This window comes from Natrix helvetica (genome assembly GCF_964273705.1).
Source record: "Natrix helvetica genome assembly, chromosome: 1".
NCBI classification, from domain to species: domain Eukaryota; kingdom Metazoa; phylum Chordata; class Lepidosauria; order Squamata; family Natricidae; genus Natrix; species Natrix helvetica.
Genome location: NC_138548.1, coordinates 353480666 through 353501157, shown reverse-complemented (window position 1 = coordinate 353501157; position 20492 = coordinate 353480666). Strand labels below are relative to the sequence as shown.

General features: G+C 41.6%; 2 protein-coding genes across 9 annotated transcripts in view; both read right to left on the bottom strand.

Annotated features, from left to right (window-relative positions):
- Positions 1 to 20492, bottom strand: part of LOC309385195 (uncharacterized protein) — a 195724-nt gene that overhangs the window by 48728 nt on the left and 126504 nt on the right. For 2 of the 7 annotated variants that reach the window (XM_081939374.1, XM_081939369.1), the window contains exon 2: positions 17141 to 19345. The exons of 2 other annotated variants lie outside the window; for them this stretch is intronic. In XM_081939374.1, coding sequence (XP_081795500.1) covers positions 17456 to 18847 — 1392 coding nt within the window. In that variant the 5' untranslated portion in view covers positions 18848 to 19345 and the 3' untranslated portion in view covers positions 17141 to 17455. Of the gene's footprint in view, positions 1 to 17140; positions 19349 to 19917; positions 19963 to 20492 lie in introns of those variants that run through there. 3 more of the 7 variants (XM_081939370.1, XM_081939372.1, XM_081939371.1) reach the window with 3 other exon arrangements.
- LOC309385197 (uncharacterized protein) overlaps positions 6918 to 20492 on the bottom strand; it is a 34364-nt gene continuing 20789 nt past the window's right edge. Inside the window, exons 1-2 of one of the 2 annotated variants that reach the window (XM_081939392.1) lie at positions 10666 to 10767; positions 6918 to 9983 (exon numbers count right to left, since the gene is read on the bottom strand). In XM_081939392.1, the coding sequence (XP_081795518.1) occupies positions 7454 to 9490 (2037 nt within the window). In that variant the 5' untranslated portion in view covers positions 9491 to 9983; positions 10666 to 10767 and the 3' untranslated portion in view covers positions 6918 to 7453. Of the gene's footprint in view, positions 9984 to 10665; positions 10768 to 20492 lie in introns of those variants that run through there. The other variant, XM_081939393.1, reaches the window with a different exon arrangement.

The following is a 20492-nucleotide window of genomic DNA, read 5'->3' as shown; positions in this document are numbered from 1 at the left end:
ATTGGTTGCAATTCATATATATATATATATATATATATATATATATATATATATATATATATATATATATATATATATATATATATATATATATATATATATATATATAAAAATAAATATTTCAAAACAGACATAACATAAAGAATCCTCCTTCTTTACATACTGTAGAAAGTGTATCAGTTGGTTACAAAAGACTTTTGTGCATCTCGTCCACAGTCATCAACCATAATTCATATTAACTCAAGTATTTTAACTCAGATATATTTATACATGTTACCATCATCATACCTCCATTTTCATTTGACTATAATTACAATACAATACAATACAATACAATACAATACAATAGTAGAGTTGGAAGGGACCTTGGAGGTCTTCTAGTCCAACCCCCTGCCTAGGCAGGAAACCTTATACCATTTCAGACAAATGGCTATCCAACATCTTCTTAAAGACTTCCAGTGTTGGGGCATTCACAACTCCTGGAGGCAACTTCTGTTCCACTGATTAATTGTTCTAACTGACAGGAAATTTCTTCTCAGTTCTAAGTTGCTTCTCTCCTTGATTAGTTTCCACCCATTGCTTCTTGCTCTACTTTCAGGTGCCTTGGAAAATAGTTTGACTCCCTCTTCTTTGTGGCAACCCCTGAGATATTGGAACAATGCTATCATGTCTCCCCTAGTCCTTCTTTCTCTTAAGCTAAACATACCCTAAACATACATAATTGTTTAAACGTCCTTCATCATAAAATATATTAAGATTTAAAACATAACCACATACTGGCATTTCATTTGCTATTTCTAATATCCTCCAATAACACTGAATCCTTATGGCCTATTCTGAATCCTTATGGCCCATTCTAGCTAAACATCCATAATATTTAGTAACATAAATTTCTAATCCTCCTTTCCAAATCACTGTTTACAATTTACACAACTTTCTTTATGTTGTACCCATGTGTATATATACATTGTTATCATTATCCCTCCTTTATTTGACTGTCCTTTATCATAACATTTTCCCCCTAATAAACAAAACTTAACTAAATTTATCTTAGTTCTTTTTTATTAACATTTATATATAACAAAAAAAATTTCTAATCTTTCTTTCATAGGTACCATTCAATATTTATATCCAATTATCACTTATCATAGCAATACACATGTATACATTATTATCATTATCAATTATTTATTTAACTATATCTATTGTCACTAAATTTCACTAAGTTTAACTAGTTTTAGATTATACCCTTTCATCTATCAACCTGTATCTTTCCAGTAGCAAAACAATCTCATAGCTTCTGCCATTTGTGGTATCAGTCCTCTAATCATCTCTGATTAGAGGAATTTGTATGGACTTCTCTTTGCAACTCATTGCTTATTAAGTCTCTCATGTAGTTTTGATGCCCTTCTTCTGTTTCCTTAATCAGCTTATCTTTAATTGTCAGTGGTGTTTTCAATGATGTTGCTAACAAAATTTCTCTCTTTAAATCCATAAATTCTTTTATTTTTTCTTCTTCTGTATCTTGCCATCTGGGGTAGAGTTCCCCTCCATTTAATTCCTTTTTCCGTATTCTACTTTTTCCATTTCCAGACACAAACCAATCACCATAGATATCAGCGGATTTAATTTCTTTGTAGTCATTTTTCTCTTCAGTTTTTAGGACTCTAACCTCCACTGTTTCCACTTGATAAACATCTCCAACGTCTTCATCATATTTTACTGTTAGATACTCTAGATTTTCCAACTTTTTCTCCGTCCTCTCAAATGTGTTTGATAATTTCTGAATTTTTAATAATATATTTTGCAAACTTAAAGTTTCTTTCTGCTGTTGAGATTGTGCCATTATCTCAAGCTGACAAACACTGCTGCTCTGGCTTGGAAGGTTTTTACAAAATTAAGCATAAATTCACAATAAGGTCTTATTTTCACTTTTCTCTGGTTAAAGATATGCTTCAAAGGAACATCTGTATGCTTTTCTTCTTATCACTATAGACAAAACAGTGAGACCTTGAAGTGCCAAGACAGAATAATCAGTGAGGAAAGTAAAAGTGTTTTGTTTCCAATACACAAACTTGCAGCCTCTGAGTAGCAGTGTCGTCTTTCCCTCTGTTGTTACAATTTTCTCTGTTGCTTTTCGTATCTTTTTTTATTCCAAGTTTTAAAAAAAGTCAAATTCTTGAATGAAATAGAGAAGAAAAAGGGAAAAACACACGCAGTAATGAAGAAGGAGAATTTTAGTCCATAGGTTGCAAAAAATAATAATGAAAAAAGAAGAAGAAAACTTAATCCCTTCAGTTTAAAAGGCTTGCATTAATTCCATCCATGAAAATAACATTTAAAAAGTAAGATAACCCACTGTCCAAAACCATTCAAAGCTTAATTCCGCCGCTTATTTCTTCTGTTCTCAAATTTAAATTAATTTAAAGTTTTTATGGGCAGTCTCTTTTAAAATGGTAAAAATTCTTCACCAGCTGGAAACACTTTCTCTTTTCGTATCCTTCCGTTTTGGAGCCGCCCGATTTTAATCAGCCTAATGACTGGATTTTTTGTCGCCGGCTTGAAGAACTTCTCTTGGATCGATCAGAGACTTTGCGATGTCCCTGAGATCAGCAAGACATATTCTTCCTGTTTACTGTCTCTGTGGGACGGTTTAGGTCCGATTGGACCACCCAGAGGCAAAAGTATTGGCTGCGGCCTCGGAGCATCGAGACAGCACGTCCGTATCGTCGTAACATTGGCTCCTCCTCCTGGTTGCAATTCTCATGTACCTCTGGAGGGCTTGGGATAGATAGGCTACATTATGTCCCTTCTAGACCACTCATCATGTATCAATAACAATATGAATATAATATCTTTCTGAACAGTGTGGGTAGGAGAAGAGAGACAGTCTCTTGGCCCCTGGAATTTGGGGTGCCCTGGGAAATCAAGCCTTTTGCTGCTCCTTCTAAACATGAAATCACTAGGGGAGGCCATCCATCCTGATATCCAGTTATGCACACATAGTCCTGGATGCTAAATACTAGCCGAGGATGGAAGGAGGCAACGCAGAGATAACAACAAAATCCTTTAATTAACATTAACAGCAACAGAAGTATCTGAGAACAACTTCAGCACCTCATTCTGTTTGACAGCTATTTATACTACAGCTGTCAAGTAGAACAACCAATCAGAGTGTAGTATAAGTCCCACTTCAGCCAGGCGCACCTCTGCCAATGGGAGCTGTGCTTCAGTTACCGGGCTGCCAGGTTGTAGATCAAGGACTTTGTGCCGGTCGTAAGCTGAGAACTTTGTGCATGTCCTTCTGGATAGGCTTTGTGGACTGGGAATGGGAGGCACTTTGTTACTTTGGTTCTACTTCTCCATCCATGCCCGCTTCCAGTCAGTGTGGGTAGGAGAACTGAGGGCGATTCTTGGCCCCTGCAATTTGGGGTGCCCCCGGGATCAAGCCTTCTGCAGCTCCTTTTTAACATCTACATAAAATCACTAGGGGAGGCCATCTGTACTTTGATGCCCAATTATATGCAGTTAGTCCTGGACTTACAATGTTCCCTCTAATTTTTTTTCCAGTGTGTGAGGAAAAGTATAGTGTTTGAGCGGCACATTTTCATGCCTGAGCACCTGATTTTTTTTTAGCCATAATTGCCATCAGAGATGTTGGGGAGGGGGGCAAGGAGGAGAAGGGTCCCCTCCTTCTCCCTCAGATCCCCAGGAAGGAAGGGAAGGAAGGGGGGGAAGGAAAGGAAAGAGGAAAGGAAAGAGGAAAGGAAAGAGGAAAGGAAAGAGGAAAGGAAATAGAAAAGAAGGAAAGGAAAAAGGAAAAGAAATGGCAAAGAAGAAAGGAAAGGAAAAGAGAAAGAATAGGAAATGGAAAAGAAGGAAAGGAAAAAGGAAGAAAATGGGAAAGAAAGGAAAGGATCAAGAAGGGAGGGAAAGGGAAGGAAAAAGAAAAAAAAGAAGGGAAAGATAAGGAAAGGTAAGTAAAAGAGAAAGGAAAGGAAAGGAGAAAGGAAAGGAGAAAGGAAAGGAAATGGAAAAGAAGGAAAGGAAAAAGGAAAGGAAATGGGAAAGAAGAAAGGAAAGGATGAAGAAGGGAGGGGAAGGGAAAAGAAAAAAGAAGGGAAAAGGAAATAAGGAAAGGAAAGGAGAAAGGAAAGGAAAAGAGAAAGGAAAGGAAAAAGAAAAGGAAAAGGGAAGGAAGATAGAAGGACAGAAAGGGAAAGGAAAGAGTGGAAAGGATTGGTACTGCTCAAAAATCAAGTCTCAAGATCCCGTGGACCCCTTTGGCTCAGACAGTCCAAGTCCACACTGCTTCCCTCTCTCCGCAAAGCGAAGGAATAGCAGAAAGACTGCGGAGCCCAGGACAGGGCTTCAGACGACACAATGCCTGAGAAACCCCAGATGTGCAGAGAAACGCAGACTACAACCAGCGAATTGCGTTTTCCCAGGAACCGACGAAGCCCCAGAGGACCAATAGGAATTCTCCTTTCTGCAGCATCATCGGTCTCCGGGCAGAGTCTTCCTTCATTTCTCCAATCACCAGATGGAGGAGAGAGTTCGGTGCAGAGAGAGAAGGGAGGGAGGGGGGATATTTTCAGTCATCTTTTAAGACATTAAAAAAACACTGCGCAGCAGTTTGAAACTTCTGGGCGGCGTTTTCTTGTTACGTGCGCAACCGCGTAGCTTAGAGGGAACATTGCTTACAACATTTCATTTAGTGACCATTTGAAGTTTAACAGTGTGGGGAAAAGGGACTCATGACCATTTTTCACACTTACAACCATTACAGCATCACCATTGCCACATGATCAAAATTCAGAGGCTTTGCAATTGACTCATATTTGTGATAATTGCAGTGTCTTGGGGATTATGTGATCACCTTTGGCGACTCACCTGGTGCACAATCTGGGGGTCCTCCTGGACTCCTAACTGAGATTGTGACGGGGGGAGGGGCTTTGCACTGATTCATCTATTGCACCAATTGTGACCTTTCCTGGGCCGGGAGGCCTTGCACGTGGGTCACTCATGCCTTGGTCACCTCCTATTTGAATCACTGTACTGGACCACCCAGAAACTTCAACTGGTCCACAACACAGCAGTGTATACGGTAATGGATTGTCCTTCACTGTGCTGCCCATGTAACCTCTTTGTGATGCGAGCAGCATTGGATTCATTTCTCTAAGGTGTAATTGAAAATGTTAGTCATGATTTAAATATGATCATTTATTATAGCTGTCAGGGGAAATTTCACCCTGAACTAATGAGGCTTAGACCGACGGCTTTTCCAAACAGGTATATCTTCAAGAAGCGAAAAATAAAATAAAACCCGAAAACGTGTTCTAGTGAAAACAAACTTTAATACAAAAATAAGAAAATAGAAATAAAACAAATCTATCTAATTGTTACATTTTGGCAAGAACAAATGTTGCCCGTCCTCTATGCAGACGAACAAAGATCAAAAGGAAAAGAAGTCTCTGGAATGTGTGATGTATTAGAAAGCATGCGCAGTGAATCATTGTCACATAAGAAACACTTCTCTACAGTATAACTTATAACAGAAGCTCAAGTAGACAAACAAAATAACGTAGTGACAATAGCAATAAGAATTATATACCACCCCACAGTGCTTTATACCATGCTCAGTTTACAGCGTCAGCATATTTTCCCCAACACTCTGGATCCTCATTTTACCGATCTTAGAAGGATGGAAGGCTGAGTCAACCTCAAGCCACATCAGGATTGAACTCCAGGCTGTGAGCAGAGTTAGCCAGCATCACTGCACTTTCGTCACTACACCACCAAGACAGCTGTCATTATTGTCCCATCTTTATTGTCTTTGCATCTATCTGTTCTATCAGGTCAGATAGGGTGGGCATGCTCTCTTGCCTTAATTATGCCATCTGATAGGAGCTAAGAAGTGAGCCTTTTCCGTTGCACACCCTGCCCTATGAAACACTCTTCCCCCTGAGGTTTGGCAGGCTTTTACCCTCTGAAGGAATGAGAGGTAACCTTACGTAAAGACATGCGTAGGAAGCTACCATGATCTCAGTAGCTGGTTATCTTGGATACCTACAAGCTCACCTAATTAGCAGAACCAGATGTGGGAAAAGAGGAAAGGTTACGTACAGACATGTGCATTACAGCTATGATCTCAAGTAGCCGGTTATCTTTGTGCCCATTATCTCCCTGAGCAAAGACAGGCCGGATCAAGGAGTTAACCTTGGCCTGAATAGCATTCTGGATTCACTAGGGAAAAATGAGGGAGTAAACCAAAAACAATGCTGTTGCTATCCCTGCTTTGCTTTGCTTGTTAAAACTGTATAAAAGCCAAATAAACTCTGCGAAAGGCAGACAGACATTTTTGACACCACTGCTTGATGGATTTCTGAAAACCTACAACCCTCCCGGTCTTCCGTAAAGTAAAGAACAACTACCTTTCCACCTAAGCACTGGGATAAGAAGAGAGGATGGCACGTCAGAAGCTCGATGTGGAAGCAGAGATGTTTTTTTTTATATTTATTGCATTTATATGCTGCTAATCCTGTGGTGAACCTCTCCAATTTAAGTCCTTGCAAGGTGAAAGATCGACAGTTTTGAGGAAGAATGGCACGAGGCATGAATATAGTTGAACAAAAGCAAGGAGCACCTTTTTGGGATTCCCAAACTATAGAAATGCCATCAACCTTGCAGGGCAAGTACATTTTAAATGTGGAGAGTTTGCATTTTGCCATTAGCAATATATGGAGTTTATTGGTTTCTCTATTAAAGTTTTATTGCTGTAAACCATGTTAAAATGCCATATATATATATATATATATATATATATATATATATATATATATATATATATATATATATATATATATAATTGTTACTGAATAAAAATACATGTATACATACATATTTATATCCTCCTTTATTATATGCAGAAATAAGTGAAGTCAGCAATCATTACTTAATACAGATCATTATGCTATCCTATCCTATCGCAATAGCAATAAGATGTATATACTGCTTCATAGTGCTTTTACAGCCCTCTCTCAGTGGTTTACAGAATCAGCATATTGCCTCCAAACAATCTGGGTCCCCATTTTATCCACCTTGGAAGGATGGAACGCTGAATCAACCTTGAGCCTGGTGAGATTTGAATCGCCAAAATGCAGCTAGCAGTCAGTTGAAGTAGCCTGCAGTACTGCACTCTAACCACTGCAGCACCTATCCTAATCCTAACATTCCATTCCTATTCCTATTCTATTCTATCGTTTCACTAAAAAGAATCATACCAGAAATTAAACAGTAAATTGCTCAGCTGGGTTTAAAATGAGAGATAATTAACCAAACACAAGATTCCTCTACACACTTCAAATTTTGCCTCAAGTGCAATTTCTTATGTGTGATAAGGGAGCAACGTTGTTCAAAACTATCTTTGTCTGCAATCTGGGAAATGGAATGGTTATTCTCCTATGTGTATCCTTACATGATTTATAAGGCTAGACCTAGCACTGAAATCTTTCCCACAATCCGGACACTCATATGGGTTTTCTCCTCTGTGAGTTTTCTGGTGTTTCACCAAGTAGGAATTCTCCTGGAAACTTTTCCCACAATCCGGACACTGATAGGGTTTCTCTCCTGTGTGAGACCTCTGGTGTACCACCAGCTTGGAATTATGCTGGAAACATTTCCCACAATCTGGACATGGATATGGTTTTTCTCCTGTGTGAGTCCCCTGGTGTACCACTAGGTTAGATTTCTGACTGAAACCTTTTCCACAATACAGACACTCATATGGTTTCTCTCCCGTGTGAATTCTCTGGTGTCTCAACAGCTTAGAATTCCGAGTGAAACTTTTCCCACAATCTGGACACTCATACAGTCTTTCTCCTCTGTGAGTCTTCTGGTGCTTCATCAGTTCAGACTTGCAACTGAAACTTTTCCCACACTCTGGACACACATACAATTTCGCATCTGTGTGAGTCTTCTGGTGTATCACCAGGTGGAAATTCCAACTGAAACTTTTCCCACATTCCAGGCACTCATATGGTTTTTCTCCTGTGTGAGTGTTCTGGTGTTGCACCAGGTTGGAAATCTGACTGAAACTTTTCTCACAAAACAGACACTCATATAATTTTTCTGCTCCATGAGTCCTCTGGTGTATTACCAGGTTAGAATTCCGAATGAAACTTTTATCACAATCCACACACTGATACCGTTTGTCCCCTGTGTGAGTTCTCTGGTGTACCAGCAGGTGAGAATTCTTATAGAAACTTTCCCCACAATCTTCACATTTATATGGTTTCTCTCCCATATGAGTCCTCTGGTGTATTGCCAGGTTAGAATTCCGAGTGAAACTTTTACCACAATCTACACACTTATACTGTTTGTCCCCTATGTGAGTTCTCTGGTGTACCAACAGGTGACAATGCTGACCAAAACTTTTCCCACAATCATGACATTTATATGGTTTCTCTCCTGTATGACTCCTCTGATGTTTCACCAGGGCGGAATTGCAACTAAAACCTTTCTGACAATCTGAACACTCATAGGGTTTTTCTTGCGTGTGAGACCTCTGATGTATCACTAGGTCACAATTCTGAGTGAAACTTTTCTCACAATTTGGACACTTATATGGTTTCTCTCCGGTGTGAGTCCTCTGATGTCGCACAAGGTAGGAATTTTGAATGAAACTTTTCCCACAAAATAGACACTCATATGGTTTTTCACCTGTGTGAATCCTTTTGTGTATCACTAGATCAGAATTCCATTTGAAAGCTTTTCCACAATCTGAACACTCATATGGTTTCTCTTGCGTGTGAGTCCTCTGGTGTTTCACTAGGTAAGAATTCTGACTGAAACTTTTCCCACAATCAGGACAGGTATATGGTTTCTCTCCTGTATGAGTCCTCTGATGTTTCATCAGGTCGGAATTACAATTTAAATCTTTCCCACAATCTGAACACGCATATAGTTTCTCTCCCGTATGAGTCCTCTGGTGTTTCACCAGGTAAGAATTATGACTGAAACTTTCCCCACAGTCACGACATTTATATGGTTTCTCTCCTGTGTGAGTCCTTTGATGTTTCACCAAGTCAGATTTCCGACAGAAATCTTTCCCACAATCAGGACACTCATAGGGTTTTTCTCCTGTGTGAATCCTCTGATGTTCCACCAGTAGAGAATTCCAATTGAAACCTTTCCCACAATCTTGGCACACATATGGATTTTCTCCTTTGTGAGTCCTCTGGTGTATTTTCAGGCGACAGATCCAAGTGAAACTTTTTCCACAGTCAGAACACTTATATGGTTTCTCTGCCCTGTGAGACCTCTGGTGTATCACCAGATCAGAGTACTGTGTGAAACATTTCCCACAATCAGGACATTCAAAGTGTGTCTCCTTTGGGTAAATCCTCCTGTATCTCTGCACACTGGTGTTCATGCTTAAGTTTTCATCGCATTTGAAGGACTGGTAGATTTTCTCTCCTGTATGCGTCATTCAATGAATTATGAGGAAGTTTTTATAAGTAAAGGTTTTGCTGCACTGCAAACTTTTGTATCGTTTTTCACTGGGTGGATCCCCTCAGCTGTGATTAGCAATCAGTGTTTTTCCCACAATAGGCAGTCTCTGGGTTTTCCAACACTGATATTCTTCAATTCTTGAGGAGGACAAAAATATTTGTGATCTTTTACTTGGAGGGATATTTTTTCTTCTCACTGACTTCCAGATATTTCCTTCTTTTTCTTTATTTGTAAATATATCCTCTTTCACTTTTCATGTAATGTCTTATTGAGTTCCAGATACTGTCTTTTTTTCCAGGTGAAAACTTTTTTTTTTAATCTCTGCCTTGTCTCTCATCTGCTGAGGAAGAAGGAGAGTTTTTCCATTTGCGGAGGAAGTAGAAAAGATTTTGACTGATTGCTTGTTTTACATTTTAATGCTGCTTCTCATTCTCTTTTGTCCAAAGTGCTCTTCTTGGCATCCTCTTTATCTGTAAGATACATATTAATGTATTAAGTTTCATTATTGTTTAAACATTAGTCCAGTACATGAGATAGCAGGGGGGGAAATCCCATACATTTGCATGAAAAAAAACAATCACCATCAATCACACAATTATCATATGATGACATTATTTTTGGCTTGGACAGATCATACAAATATGCATGCATATTCATGCAGAAATAAAGACCTACGAATTTATGTTTGCAGACAACGTATATTTATTTCACTGTGCAAAAAGTTCCAGAAGTGCATTAGTTTAATTTTTTTGATTTAATTTTAGAAAGGTGCAGACACTAACGGACGAAATGATGCCCAAAACTTATGCAAGATTTAAAACGTCTGTTTTGGCCATGAAACGTTTCGCTTGCCATTAAAACAACATGTCAACAATATCACGAGGAATCGAGTGTTACGTGAAGGATGAGGGAAGTGGGCGATTAAGAAATATGAAAACTAAAGTAAGTGTCCTAAATCTCCCAGCAGAAAATCACAGGCAGCAGTTTTAAGTCGTGCGGCATAAGGATAACAACATTTGGGGAGAGAAAGAATATGCAGCAGCAGCTGCCCACATGTTTTAGCCTCGTTGCTTCCTCTGCTTCATACACCGTGGAGGAACCCAAAGGGCCCGACTTCTTCCCGGCTTCTCCTCCGACCTTCCCTCCACTCACCTCCCGGGAGCTGCTTCGACCCTCCAAACGGCATAAGAGGCTCCGCCAACACCAAATTACTCCCGTGGCTGATCCGGTAGAGGAAGTTCCTCTGCTCTTCGCTTCCACATCTTCTCTAGCAATACCGTACTCTATCGTTTCAACTCGTTTCAGACGTGGCTTTCTCCCACCGCCCTCCAGATTAGCTCTGCCGCCGTTGTACCGTACTTGCTTTGTAGACGGGTGTTTTGCCCCTTTGTAGAGCGCCATCTAGCGCCATAAGGCGGAAGAACACGCTCGTTCTACCCTAAGGCCTTCTCACGGATTCCGTGCTTCGTTGTGCGCCATCAAGTCCTATTCGACTCCCACCGAGCTCCTCGATAGCTTTTCTCCCTGAGGATCCCAAAACTTTTCATTCAGGTCCCCCCAAGACGGCACTCATTATCCCTGGACCTGAGCCTTAAGCTTCGTTTGCTAGAAACGGCAATCAAACCAATGGAAAGCCCCCTTTTTGGAGAGGGGAGGGGGGAATGATGTGCAAATTGGAAAGGGGAAAGGGTACCTTCCTTTTGTTGCAGGCACTTTTTCATCGGGCAGGGATGGGGAGGGAGTACAGGAAAACTGGAAACTTCCCTCCGCAACTTGAGGAAGTTTGACCCCCTGTCTCTGCTGGGATTTTTTTCTTTTTTGCCCATAAAACTCACTTGCCAGGAAAACAACATGTCAATAAAATCACAAAGAATCAAGTGTTAGGTGAAGACTGAGGGAGATGGGCCACTAGGCAATATGAAAAATAAAGATTTTTTTAAATGTCCCAAATCCCAAATTCAGAATAAAGCTGGAAGGGTCTTTATAGTAGGTCTTCTAGCCCAACCCACTGCCCAAGCAGGAGACCCTATACCAATTTAAGCAAGTGGCTGTCCCATCTTTTCTTCAAAATCTCCAGCGATGCAGCACCCACAGCTTCTGAAGGCAAGCTGTTCCAATTGTCCTCTCCATTAGAAGTTTCTCCTTAATTGCAGGTTGCTTTCCCCCTTGATTAGTTTCCATCCATTGTTTCTTGTTGTGCCCCTTGGTACTTTGGAAAATAAATTGACCCCCTCCTCTTTGTGGCAGCCCCACAGATATTGGAACGCTGCTATCATGTCACCCAAGTCCTTTTTTTCTCTAGACTAGCCGTACCCAAATTCAGCAAGCCTTCATGTTTTTGCCTTGTTTATCTTTAAATTTTAGTCTCTCCCAGCAGAGAATTACAGGTAGCAGTTTGACCTTGATGAATGTAAATCACCGGGACCTGATGGATGACATTCCAGAATTCTGAAGAGCTGACAAATGTCATCTCAGAACCACTGTATCATATCTTTGAAAAATCTTGGAGCACTGGAGGACTACCAGGAGATTGGAAAAGAGCTGATGTATTTCCCATCTTCAAAAAAAAAAAAAAAAGTGGGGGGGGGGGAGACACAGGAAACTACAGAACAATTTGCCTAACATCAATGCCTGGACAAATACTGGGAAAATAAATAATAAAAAAAACATCTGTGAACATCTGGAAACAAATAAAGTTGTAACCAGTAGCCAGCACAGGTTTGTTAAAAGCAGATCATGCCAAACCAATCTTATTTCATTCTTTGACAAAGTTGTGGGTGTTTCGTCACTGGAAGTTTTTAAGAAGAAACTGGGCATCCACTTGTCTGAAATGGTATAAGGTCTCCAGCTTGAGCAAAGGGCTAGACTAGAGGACCTCCAAGATCCCTTACAGCTCTATTTTGATTCTGATAAATATAATAAATTTGGGAAGAGAAAGAATATGCTGCAGCAGTTTTCAAGTTAATTATTGCTTTGGAGGTGGCCAGAGTTTGTTATAACATGGATGGCTACATAAATATTTTAAATTTATCTTTAAAGCGCTCCATGGCACAGGACCTAGTTACCTGCGGGATCGCATCCTACCCCATACATCCCTGCAACCAATTCGCTCTCACAGAGAGGGACTCCTCCTGGTGCTGTCCACCAAGCAATGCCAATGGGCGGCGCCCAGGAGTAGAGCCTTCTCTGTGATGGGCCCAACCCTCTGGAATGACCTCCCCCCGATATCAGAACCACTACTGACCTCCGCTCCTTCCGTAAGAAACTCAAGACCCACCTGTTCCAATTAGCTGGCCTAGCCCATTTATAGTCCCATCTTTATTATCCTGGCATTTATTTTTTCTGGGGTAGTTTTTTAGGGGTAGATTTTAATGTGTTTTTAATTTTTAATTTTAATCATTATTGTACAGTTTGTATGCCACCTCCTCTATCTATATGTATTTATATTGTGTTTTTATTATGACTGTACACCGCCCCGAGTCCCTTCGGGGAGAGGGTGTGGTTTATAAAATAAATAAAGTAAGTAAGTAAGTAAATAAAACAGAAGGAAAAGAGATGAATGTAAAAAAAATTGCCCTGCTGAGACTGTCCATCATACATTACTTCAATTATTAAATTTATAATCTGCTAATCCTGTGGTTACGTGTTGCCGTTTAACTCCTTGTAAGGAGAAAGATTACCAGTTTTGAGCAAGAATGGCATCAGGCATGAATGTAGTTAATAAGACCATAAGGCTTGGTTCACTTCTAATTTGAACAAAAGCTACAATTGCCTTTTTGGGACTCCCTGACAATCAAAATGCCACCAACCTTGCTAGACGTGCCCTGTATTTGCAGGGCAAGTACATGTTAAAAGTGGAGCCTTTGCATATTGCCATTTGCTATATACAGTATGGGCTTGATTAGTTTATTAGGCCAAATAAAATATTCTATTCTACATTCTCATTCCATTCCTCCCTAAAAATATACTCATTCTGTCTCTATCTGAAGTTTCTACGATTCTTTCTTTCTTTCTTTTTCTTTCTTTCTTTCTTTCTTTCTTTCTTTCTTTCTTTCTTTCTTTCTTTCTTCTTTCTTTCTTTCTTTCTTTCTTCTTTCCTTTCTTTTACTGAAGTGCGGTTTTCCACTGTGAGGGACCATATCCATAATTTTCTCTCCAGACGATCTAGTTTATCCTTTGGGGTCTCAAAGAAACGCCCTTATCGTCAGTGCAATTCAGGCAGGAAGCTCCTTTTGCAAGAACTAAAACCAAGGAACACTTTTCCTTGCAACTTAGCAGAGTTGTAAAAGTGAAGCTCCCCCTTTTGTCTCTTGTGGGATGTTATTTTCTTTTACTTCCAGGTTTAGCTAAGCAGCAGGGTATTTCCGATTGGTGCCCCATCCCTGTTTAACAATGGAAAGTTTGGCACCAATTGCTGTTCCAACCTTAGAGCCATTTAGATTTCTTTTCCAAACTCAGGAGCCAAATGGAAGAGTCATTTCCCTCCTTCTGGTCAGTTTGTAATGCATAAGAAAATCATGAGAGGTTTTTCCAGGCAGAGGAGTTCAATCTCTTGGTGTTAATACAGTTTTTAAGTTAATTGTTGATTTGGAGCTGGCCAGAACATGTTACAACATGGATGGCTACATAACTATTTTAAAGAAATCAGAAGAAAAAGAGATGAATCCAGAAAAGGGCCCCGCTGAGGCTGCCCGTCTATGAATTGCTTGAGACACTGAAGTTCTATTTCTTTAATTATCAATTTTATATTTCACTAATCCTGAGGTTAACTTCTGCAATTTAACTCCTTGATTACCAGCAAGAAACTGGCACCTGACATGAACATAGCTAATAAAGCCAGGAGCCCTGGTAAACTTCTAATCTGAACAAAAACTAGAATCACCTTTTTGGGACTCCCTGACCATCAAAATTCTATCAACCTTGGTAGACGTGCCCTATACGTGCCCTATACTTTCCGGTCGGACGCAACGTGTGTTGGCAGGGGAGCAGAGGTCGACCCTAAGCCCCCTTACGTGTGGGGTGCCACAGGGGTCAGTCCTCTCGCCACTCCTGTTCAACACATATATGAAGCCGTTGGGTGAGATCATCCGTGGTTTTGGGGTGGGATATCATCTGTACGCTGATGATACTCAGCTGTACATTTCCACCCCGAACCACCCCAACGAGGCCGTCGAAGTGATGTCCCGGTGTGTGGAAGCCGTACGGGTCTGGATGGATGACAACCGACTCAAGCTCAACCCCTCCAAGACGGAGTGGCTGTGGGTACCGGCTCCCCGGTTCAGCCAATTAATGCCATCTTTGGCCATCGGGGGCGTTCAACTTGCCCTCGTAGAGCGGGCGCGCAATTTGGGCGTCCTCCTGGATGCCCGGCTGTCCATGGATGACCATGTGACAGCTGTGGCAAGGGGGGCGTTCCACCAGGTTCGCCTGGTGCGCCAATTGCGCCCCCTACTGGACCGGGACGCCTTACGCACAGTCACTCATGCGCCTGGACTACTGTAACGCTCTTTACATGGGGCTTCCCTTGAAATGCACCCGGAGGCTACAGTTGGTCCAGAATGCGGCCGCGCGGGTAATTATGGGGAGTTCCAGGTACTCCCATGTGACACCTTTCCTGCGCGAGCTGCACTGGCTTCCTGTGGTCTATCGGGTGCGTTTCAAGGTTTTGATAACGATCTTTAAAGCGCTCCATGGCTCAGGACCTAGTTACTTACGGGATCGTATCCTGCCCCATACATCCCTGCGACCAATTCGCTCGCACAGAGAGGGACTCCTCCAGGTGCCATCCACCAGACAGTGCCGAGGGGCGGCGCCTAGGAGTAGAGCCTTCTCTGTGGCGGGCCCAGCCCTGTGGAATGACCTCCCGAGTCCTTCAGGAGAGGGTGCGGCTAAGAAATAATAATAATAATAATAATAATAATAATAATAATAATAATAATAATTATTATTATTATTATTATTATTATTATTATTATTATTATTATTATTATTATTATTATTATTATTATTATTATTATACTTTTGCAGGGCAAGTACATATTAATGGTGGGTGGTTTGCATTTTGCCATGGAGTTGATTAGTCAGTATTAAGGTTTTATTAAACAGCTTAGAGAGGGCTGTCAAGCACTGTGAAGCAGTATATACTTTAAGTCTAAATGCTATTGCTGTAAATGATACTGCTATTGCTGTTACGTCTTCCAGAATTCCCTTGAGATGGGCTGCCATACGCATTTTCTTAACATATTCTTGCACAGGAACAGGAAGTTCAAGTTAAAGCCCAAGAGAGGGTATAAATACCTCTCTCCAGAGATGGGTTGCTCCTGGTTCAGTCGAACCGCTAGTGAAATACAGGCGTGGGTCACAGAACCGGCAGCGACCCAGGCCTGCCACGCCCCTGAACTGGTTCCCTCGCCACTGCTGGGTGGCCGCCATTTTGGTTTTTAATGACTACGCATGCTAAAACGTTGCATTTCCCCCCCACCCCATATTGCTTCCAAACACATCTAGATGGGAGAAATTATTTCTCCATCTGCATCCTTGCAGGGCCTAAATCTCACTAGAGGGCAGAATTCCTCTGAGCAGCCTTTCCAATTTCCAGAGGAGTTTAGATTCCAGCATTGAATGTACTCAGGCAGTTTGCTGAAAAACATTTGGAAGGCACTAATTTGTTGAAACCTGACCTAAAAAGTCCTGGGCTTTAATAGTTTCCTCTCAATTCCTCTCCCAGACCCAGAAAGGAGCAGGCCTGGAGACCACCCACTTGCTCGGAGCTCTCACCTGCTTGCCTGGGACTCCTTCCCACACTCAAATCACGAGAGGTCCTCGCTTAATGACCCACGGGATGTTGGAATTGTAATGACAACTGGAAGTGCCAGGATTTCCCTCACTAAGCAATGTGTTCACGGGATGTCATTTTTTATAACCACATTGCCTAACAATGGAAATTCTGGCACCAATTGCTGTCACAACCCAACAACTACCCATATTTCTTTTACAGATTCAAGAGAGGGCTGGAAGAATAATTTTAACCCTTCTGAACAGTTGGCATCCTGGCAGGCTTTATGCCTTCAACAGCAGTTTGTAATGCATAAGAAAATCATGAGAGGTTTTCCTGGCAGAGGAGTCCAAGGCTTTGCTCCAGATTGAGATCACTTATAAGAGCAGCTGAAGAGGGCCACGAAAGATTGGCAGCTTGGGACTAAAACTCACCCTCTGCTTGCAGCTCTGACTTTGCCATCTGGAGAAAGGGCTGTGGAAGAGAAAGACACCTGGGCCCTTCTCAAGCTAGCTTCAGACCGGGGCACAACACCAAAATGCCATTGGTTGCAATTCTCATGGACAGTTGGAGGGTTTGAGATAGATGGGATACAACCTTTTATACCTCCCATCAGGTTTCTTACCATTAATCAGGGTATCCTTCTGAACCGGCTTTGGGGGACTGGAAATGGGAGGCACTTTATTATGGTGGTTCTACTTCTACCTCCATGGCTGGTTCCATGGCTGGTATAAGAGGTCAAGTCTTGGCCCAGGGCTCAAGCCTGTTCCTGTTACTTTTTCGCATCTACATGGAATTGCCAGGGGAGGCCATCCACCCTATGATACCGAATTATGTAGAGGTAGTCTAGGATTTATAACATTTCATTTAATGACCATGTGAAGTTACAACAGCACTGAAAAAAATCACTTATGACCATTATTCTCACAATAATTGCAGCACTCCCATTGTCACATATTCAAAATTCAAAAATTCCATTCTATTCCCAAAAATATATCAGAAATTAAATGGTAAATTGCTCAGGTGGGTTTCAAATGAGAGTTAAGAAACAAAATTCAAGATTCCTCTACACACATCAAATTTTGCCTCAAGTGTAATTTCTTGTGTGTGATAAAGAAGGAATTTTGTGCAAAACAATCTTCGTCTGCGATCTGGGTATTTGAATGATTACTCCCCTATGTGTAACCGTACATGATTTATAAGGCTAGACCTAGTACTGAAATCTTTCCCACAATCAGGACATTCATAGGGCTTCTCTCCTGTGTGAGTCCTCCAGTGTATCACCAAATGGGAATTCTGATTGAAACTTTTCCCACATTCAAGACACTCATATGGCTTTTCTCCTGTGTGAGTCCTCTCATGTTCCACTAGGTGGGAATTCTGACTGAAACATTTCCTACAATCTGGACACTCATATGGTTTCTCTCCTGTATGAGTCCTCTGGTGAATCACCAGGTTGGAATTATCCTGGAAACTTTTCCCACAATCCAAACACTCATATGGTTTATCTCCTGTGTGAATCCTCTGATGTCTCACCAGGTGATAATTCCGACTGAAACTTTTCCTACAATCAGGACACTCATATGGTTTCTCTCCCGTATGAGTCCTCTGGTGAATCACCAGGTTGAAATTATCCAGGAAACTTTTCCCACAATCCGAACACTTATATGGTTTTTCTACTATGTGAGTTTCCCGATGTCTCACCAGGTGGGAATTCTGACTGAAACTTTTCCCACAATCTGGACACTCATGTGGTTTCTCTCCCATATGAGTCCTCTGGTGAATCACCAGGTTGGAATTATACTGAAAACTTTCCCCACAATATGAACACTCATATGGTTTTTCTACTGTGTGAGTCCTTCTATGTCTCACCAGGTGGGAATTCTGACTGAAACTTTTCCCACAATCCAAACACTCATAAGGTTTCTCTCCCGTATGAGTCCTCTGGTGAATCACCAGATTGGAATTCTGACTGAAACCTTTCCCACATTCTGGACACTCATATGGTTTCTCTCCCGTATGAATCCTCTGGTGAATAACCAGGTTGGAATTATCCTGGAAACTTTTCCCACAATAAGAACACTCATATGGTTTTTCTACATTGTGAGTCCTCCTATGTCTCACAAGGTGGGAAATCTGACTGAAACTTTTCCCACATTCTAGACACTCGTATGGTTTCTCTCCCGTATGAGTCCTCTGGTGAATCACCAGGTTGGAATTGAGACTGAAACTTTTCTCACAATCTGGACACTTGTATGGTTTTTCTCCTGTATGAGTCCTCTGGTGTATCACCAGGCTCGAATTCTGTGAGAAATATTTCCCACAATCACAACACTTATATGGTTTTTCTCCTGAGTGAGTCCTCTGATGTGCTACCAGGTGGGAATTCTGACTGAAACTTTTCCCACAATCTGAACACTCATATGGTTTTTCTCCTGTGTGGGTCCTTTTGTGTATCGCCAGGTCAGAATTTCTAGTGAAACTTTTGGAACAATGTGGACAGTCAAAGAGTTTGTCCCCAGGTTGAGTCTTCTTGTGTCTCACCAGATTGGTCTTCATGATAAATCTTTTGCCACATTAGGAGCGCTGGTAGAGCTTCTCTTCTGTATGGGTCACTCCATAAATCATGAGGAAGAGGTTTTGAGTAAAGCTTTTGCCGCACTCCAAGTATTTGTAAGGGTTTTCACCGGGTGCATCCTGTCATCCATAATCAGCTGTGATCTACAATCTGTGTTTTTCCCATAATAGGCAGTCTGTGGGTGTTTTCCAACACAGATATTCTTGGACTCTTGAGGAGGCCAAAAATATTTCTATTACTTGGAGGTCTGTGATTCAAGCCAATCTTTCCTTTGTGAAAGTCTTTCATTAATACCTGTCCATTTTGGTTGTCCAAGGAACCTTTTCCTTCCCACTGAGTTCCAATTATTTCCACTTTTTCTTTATTTGGATATTATTTCCCTTGACTTCTGAGGTAATGAGGTTTGCTTCAGTTCCACATACTCTTATTTTTCCCAGCTCAAAACTTTGTTCTTCTTTATTCTCTCCCTTGTCTCTCATCTGCTGAGGAAGGAGAAGAGGTTTTAAACTTTCTGGAGGATCCACCCCCTCAGGAGCTCCATGTTGGCCTGCAACGTGCCAGGAACAGCCTGTGGAGGACCGAATGGAGATCCAGAGGGACGGATACACCCCTCAGAAGCTCCATTTTGGCGGCAACATGCAGGATGAATATTGCAGAGCCTTTGCGGTTGTTCATAAGGGCGAACAACTGCCGTGGTGCTGCAAGATTTGCAGCTTTGGGACTTGTCCATAAACACTAGGGGGCGCTTATCACCTAACTTTGAACGTTCGCTATGGGAAGGTTGCAACCTGGGGACTACCAGTACAGGTCATGTGGTAAAAATTCAGTCACTTGGCAATTGATTCATATTGATGATTCATATTTATATTATACCCCAGTGCCCTGGAGTAAAGTGACCCCCTTTTGCAACCTTCTGACAAGCAAAGTCAATGGGGAAGACAGATTCATTTCAACAGTTTGATTGATTCAATTACTGCTGTGATTCATTTAACAAGTACAACAGGAAAGTTTGTAAAATGGGGCAAACTCACTGAATATATGTTTCACTTACCAAGAGAAATTTTGGCCTTGATTATGATCGTAAATTAAAGATTACCTGGAATGAAATAGAGAACAAAACCATGAGGTGCCACTGCCAGCATCAGGGCTCTAAAGGTCCCACCGCACCAATAGTATCTGGTCAGGGCCCGTATAGTGATGAGTGGCCTTGCAGGGCCAGAGGTGGACTGCGGCTACAGAAAGGATGAAAAGGGCCCAAGGGGAGCCGGTGGTCACCTTCCAGGCCTAGAAGGCAGAGCAAGGCCAGCCACAGAGAAGGCTGCCTGTGTGCCCCGCTCTGTCTTCCACACCCGAAATGGAATCAAAACTTTGGCGTCTCTCAGGAAGGGTGAAGCGACCTGACGGGTGAAGGGTGTGATTTTTTTGGTTGGTTCTTTCTGCCTTTCTGTTTTCTTTTTCCTGGATGGACCTTTTCCCACACTCCACCCATTTTGCCATTCTTTTTCACACAGGAGGCAGCGAGTGTGTGGGGATTGTGGTGTAGTGCCAGCCCTGGCCCACCCCCTGCCTCAACTCATGGTGGTGGAAACAATCAGCTGGAAACACTACGCAGTTGCTCATGTGAAA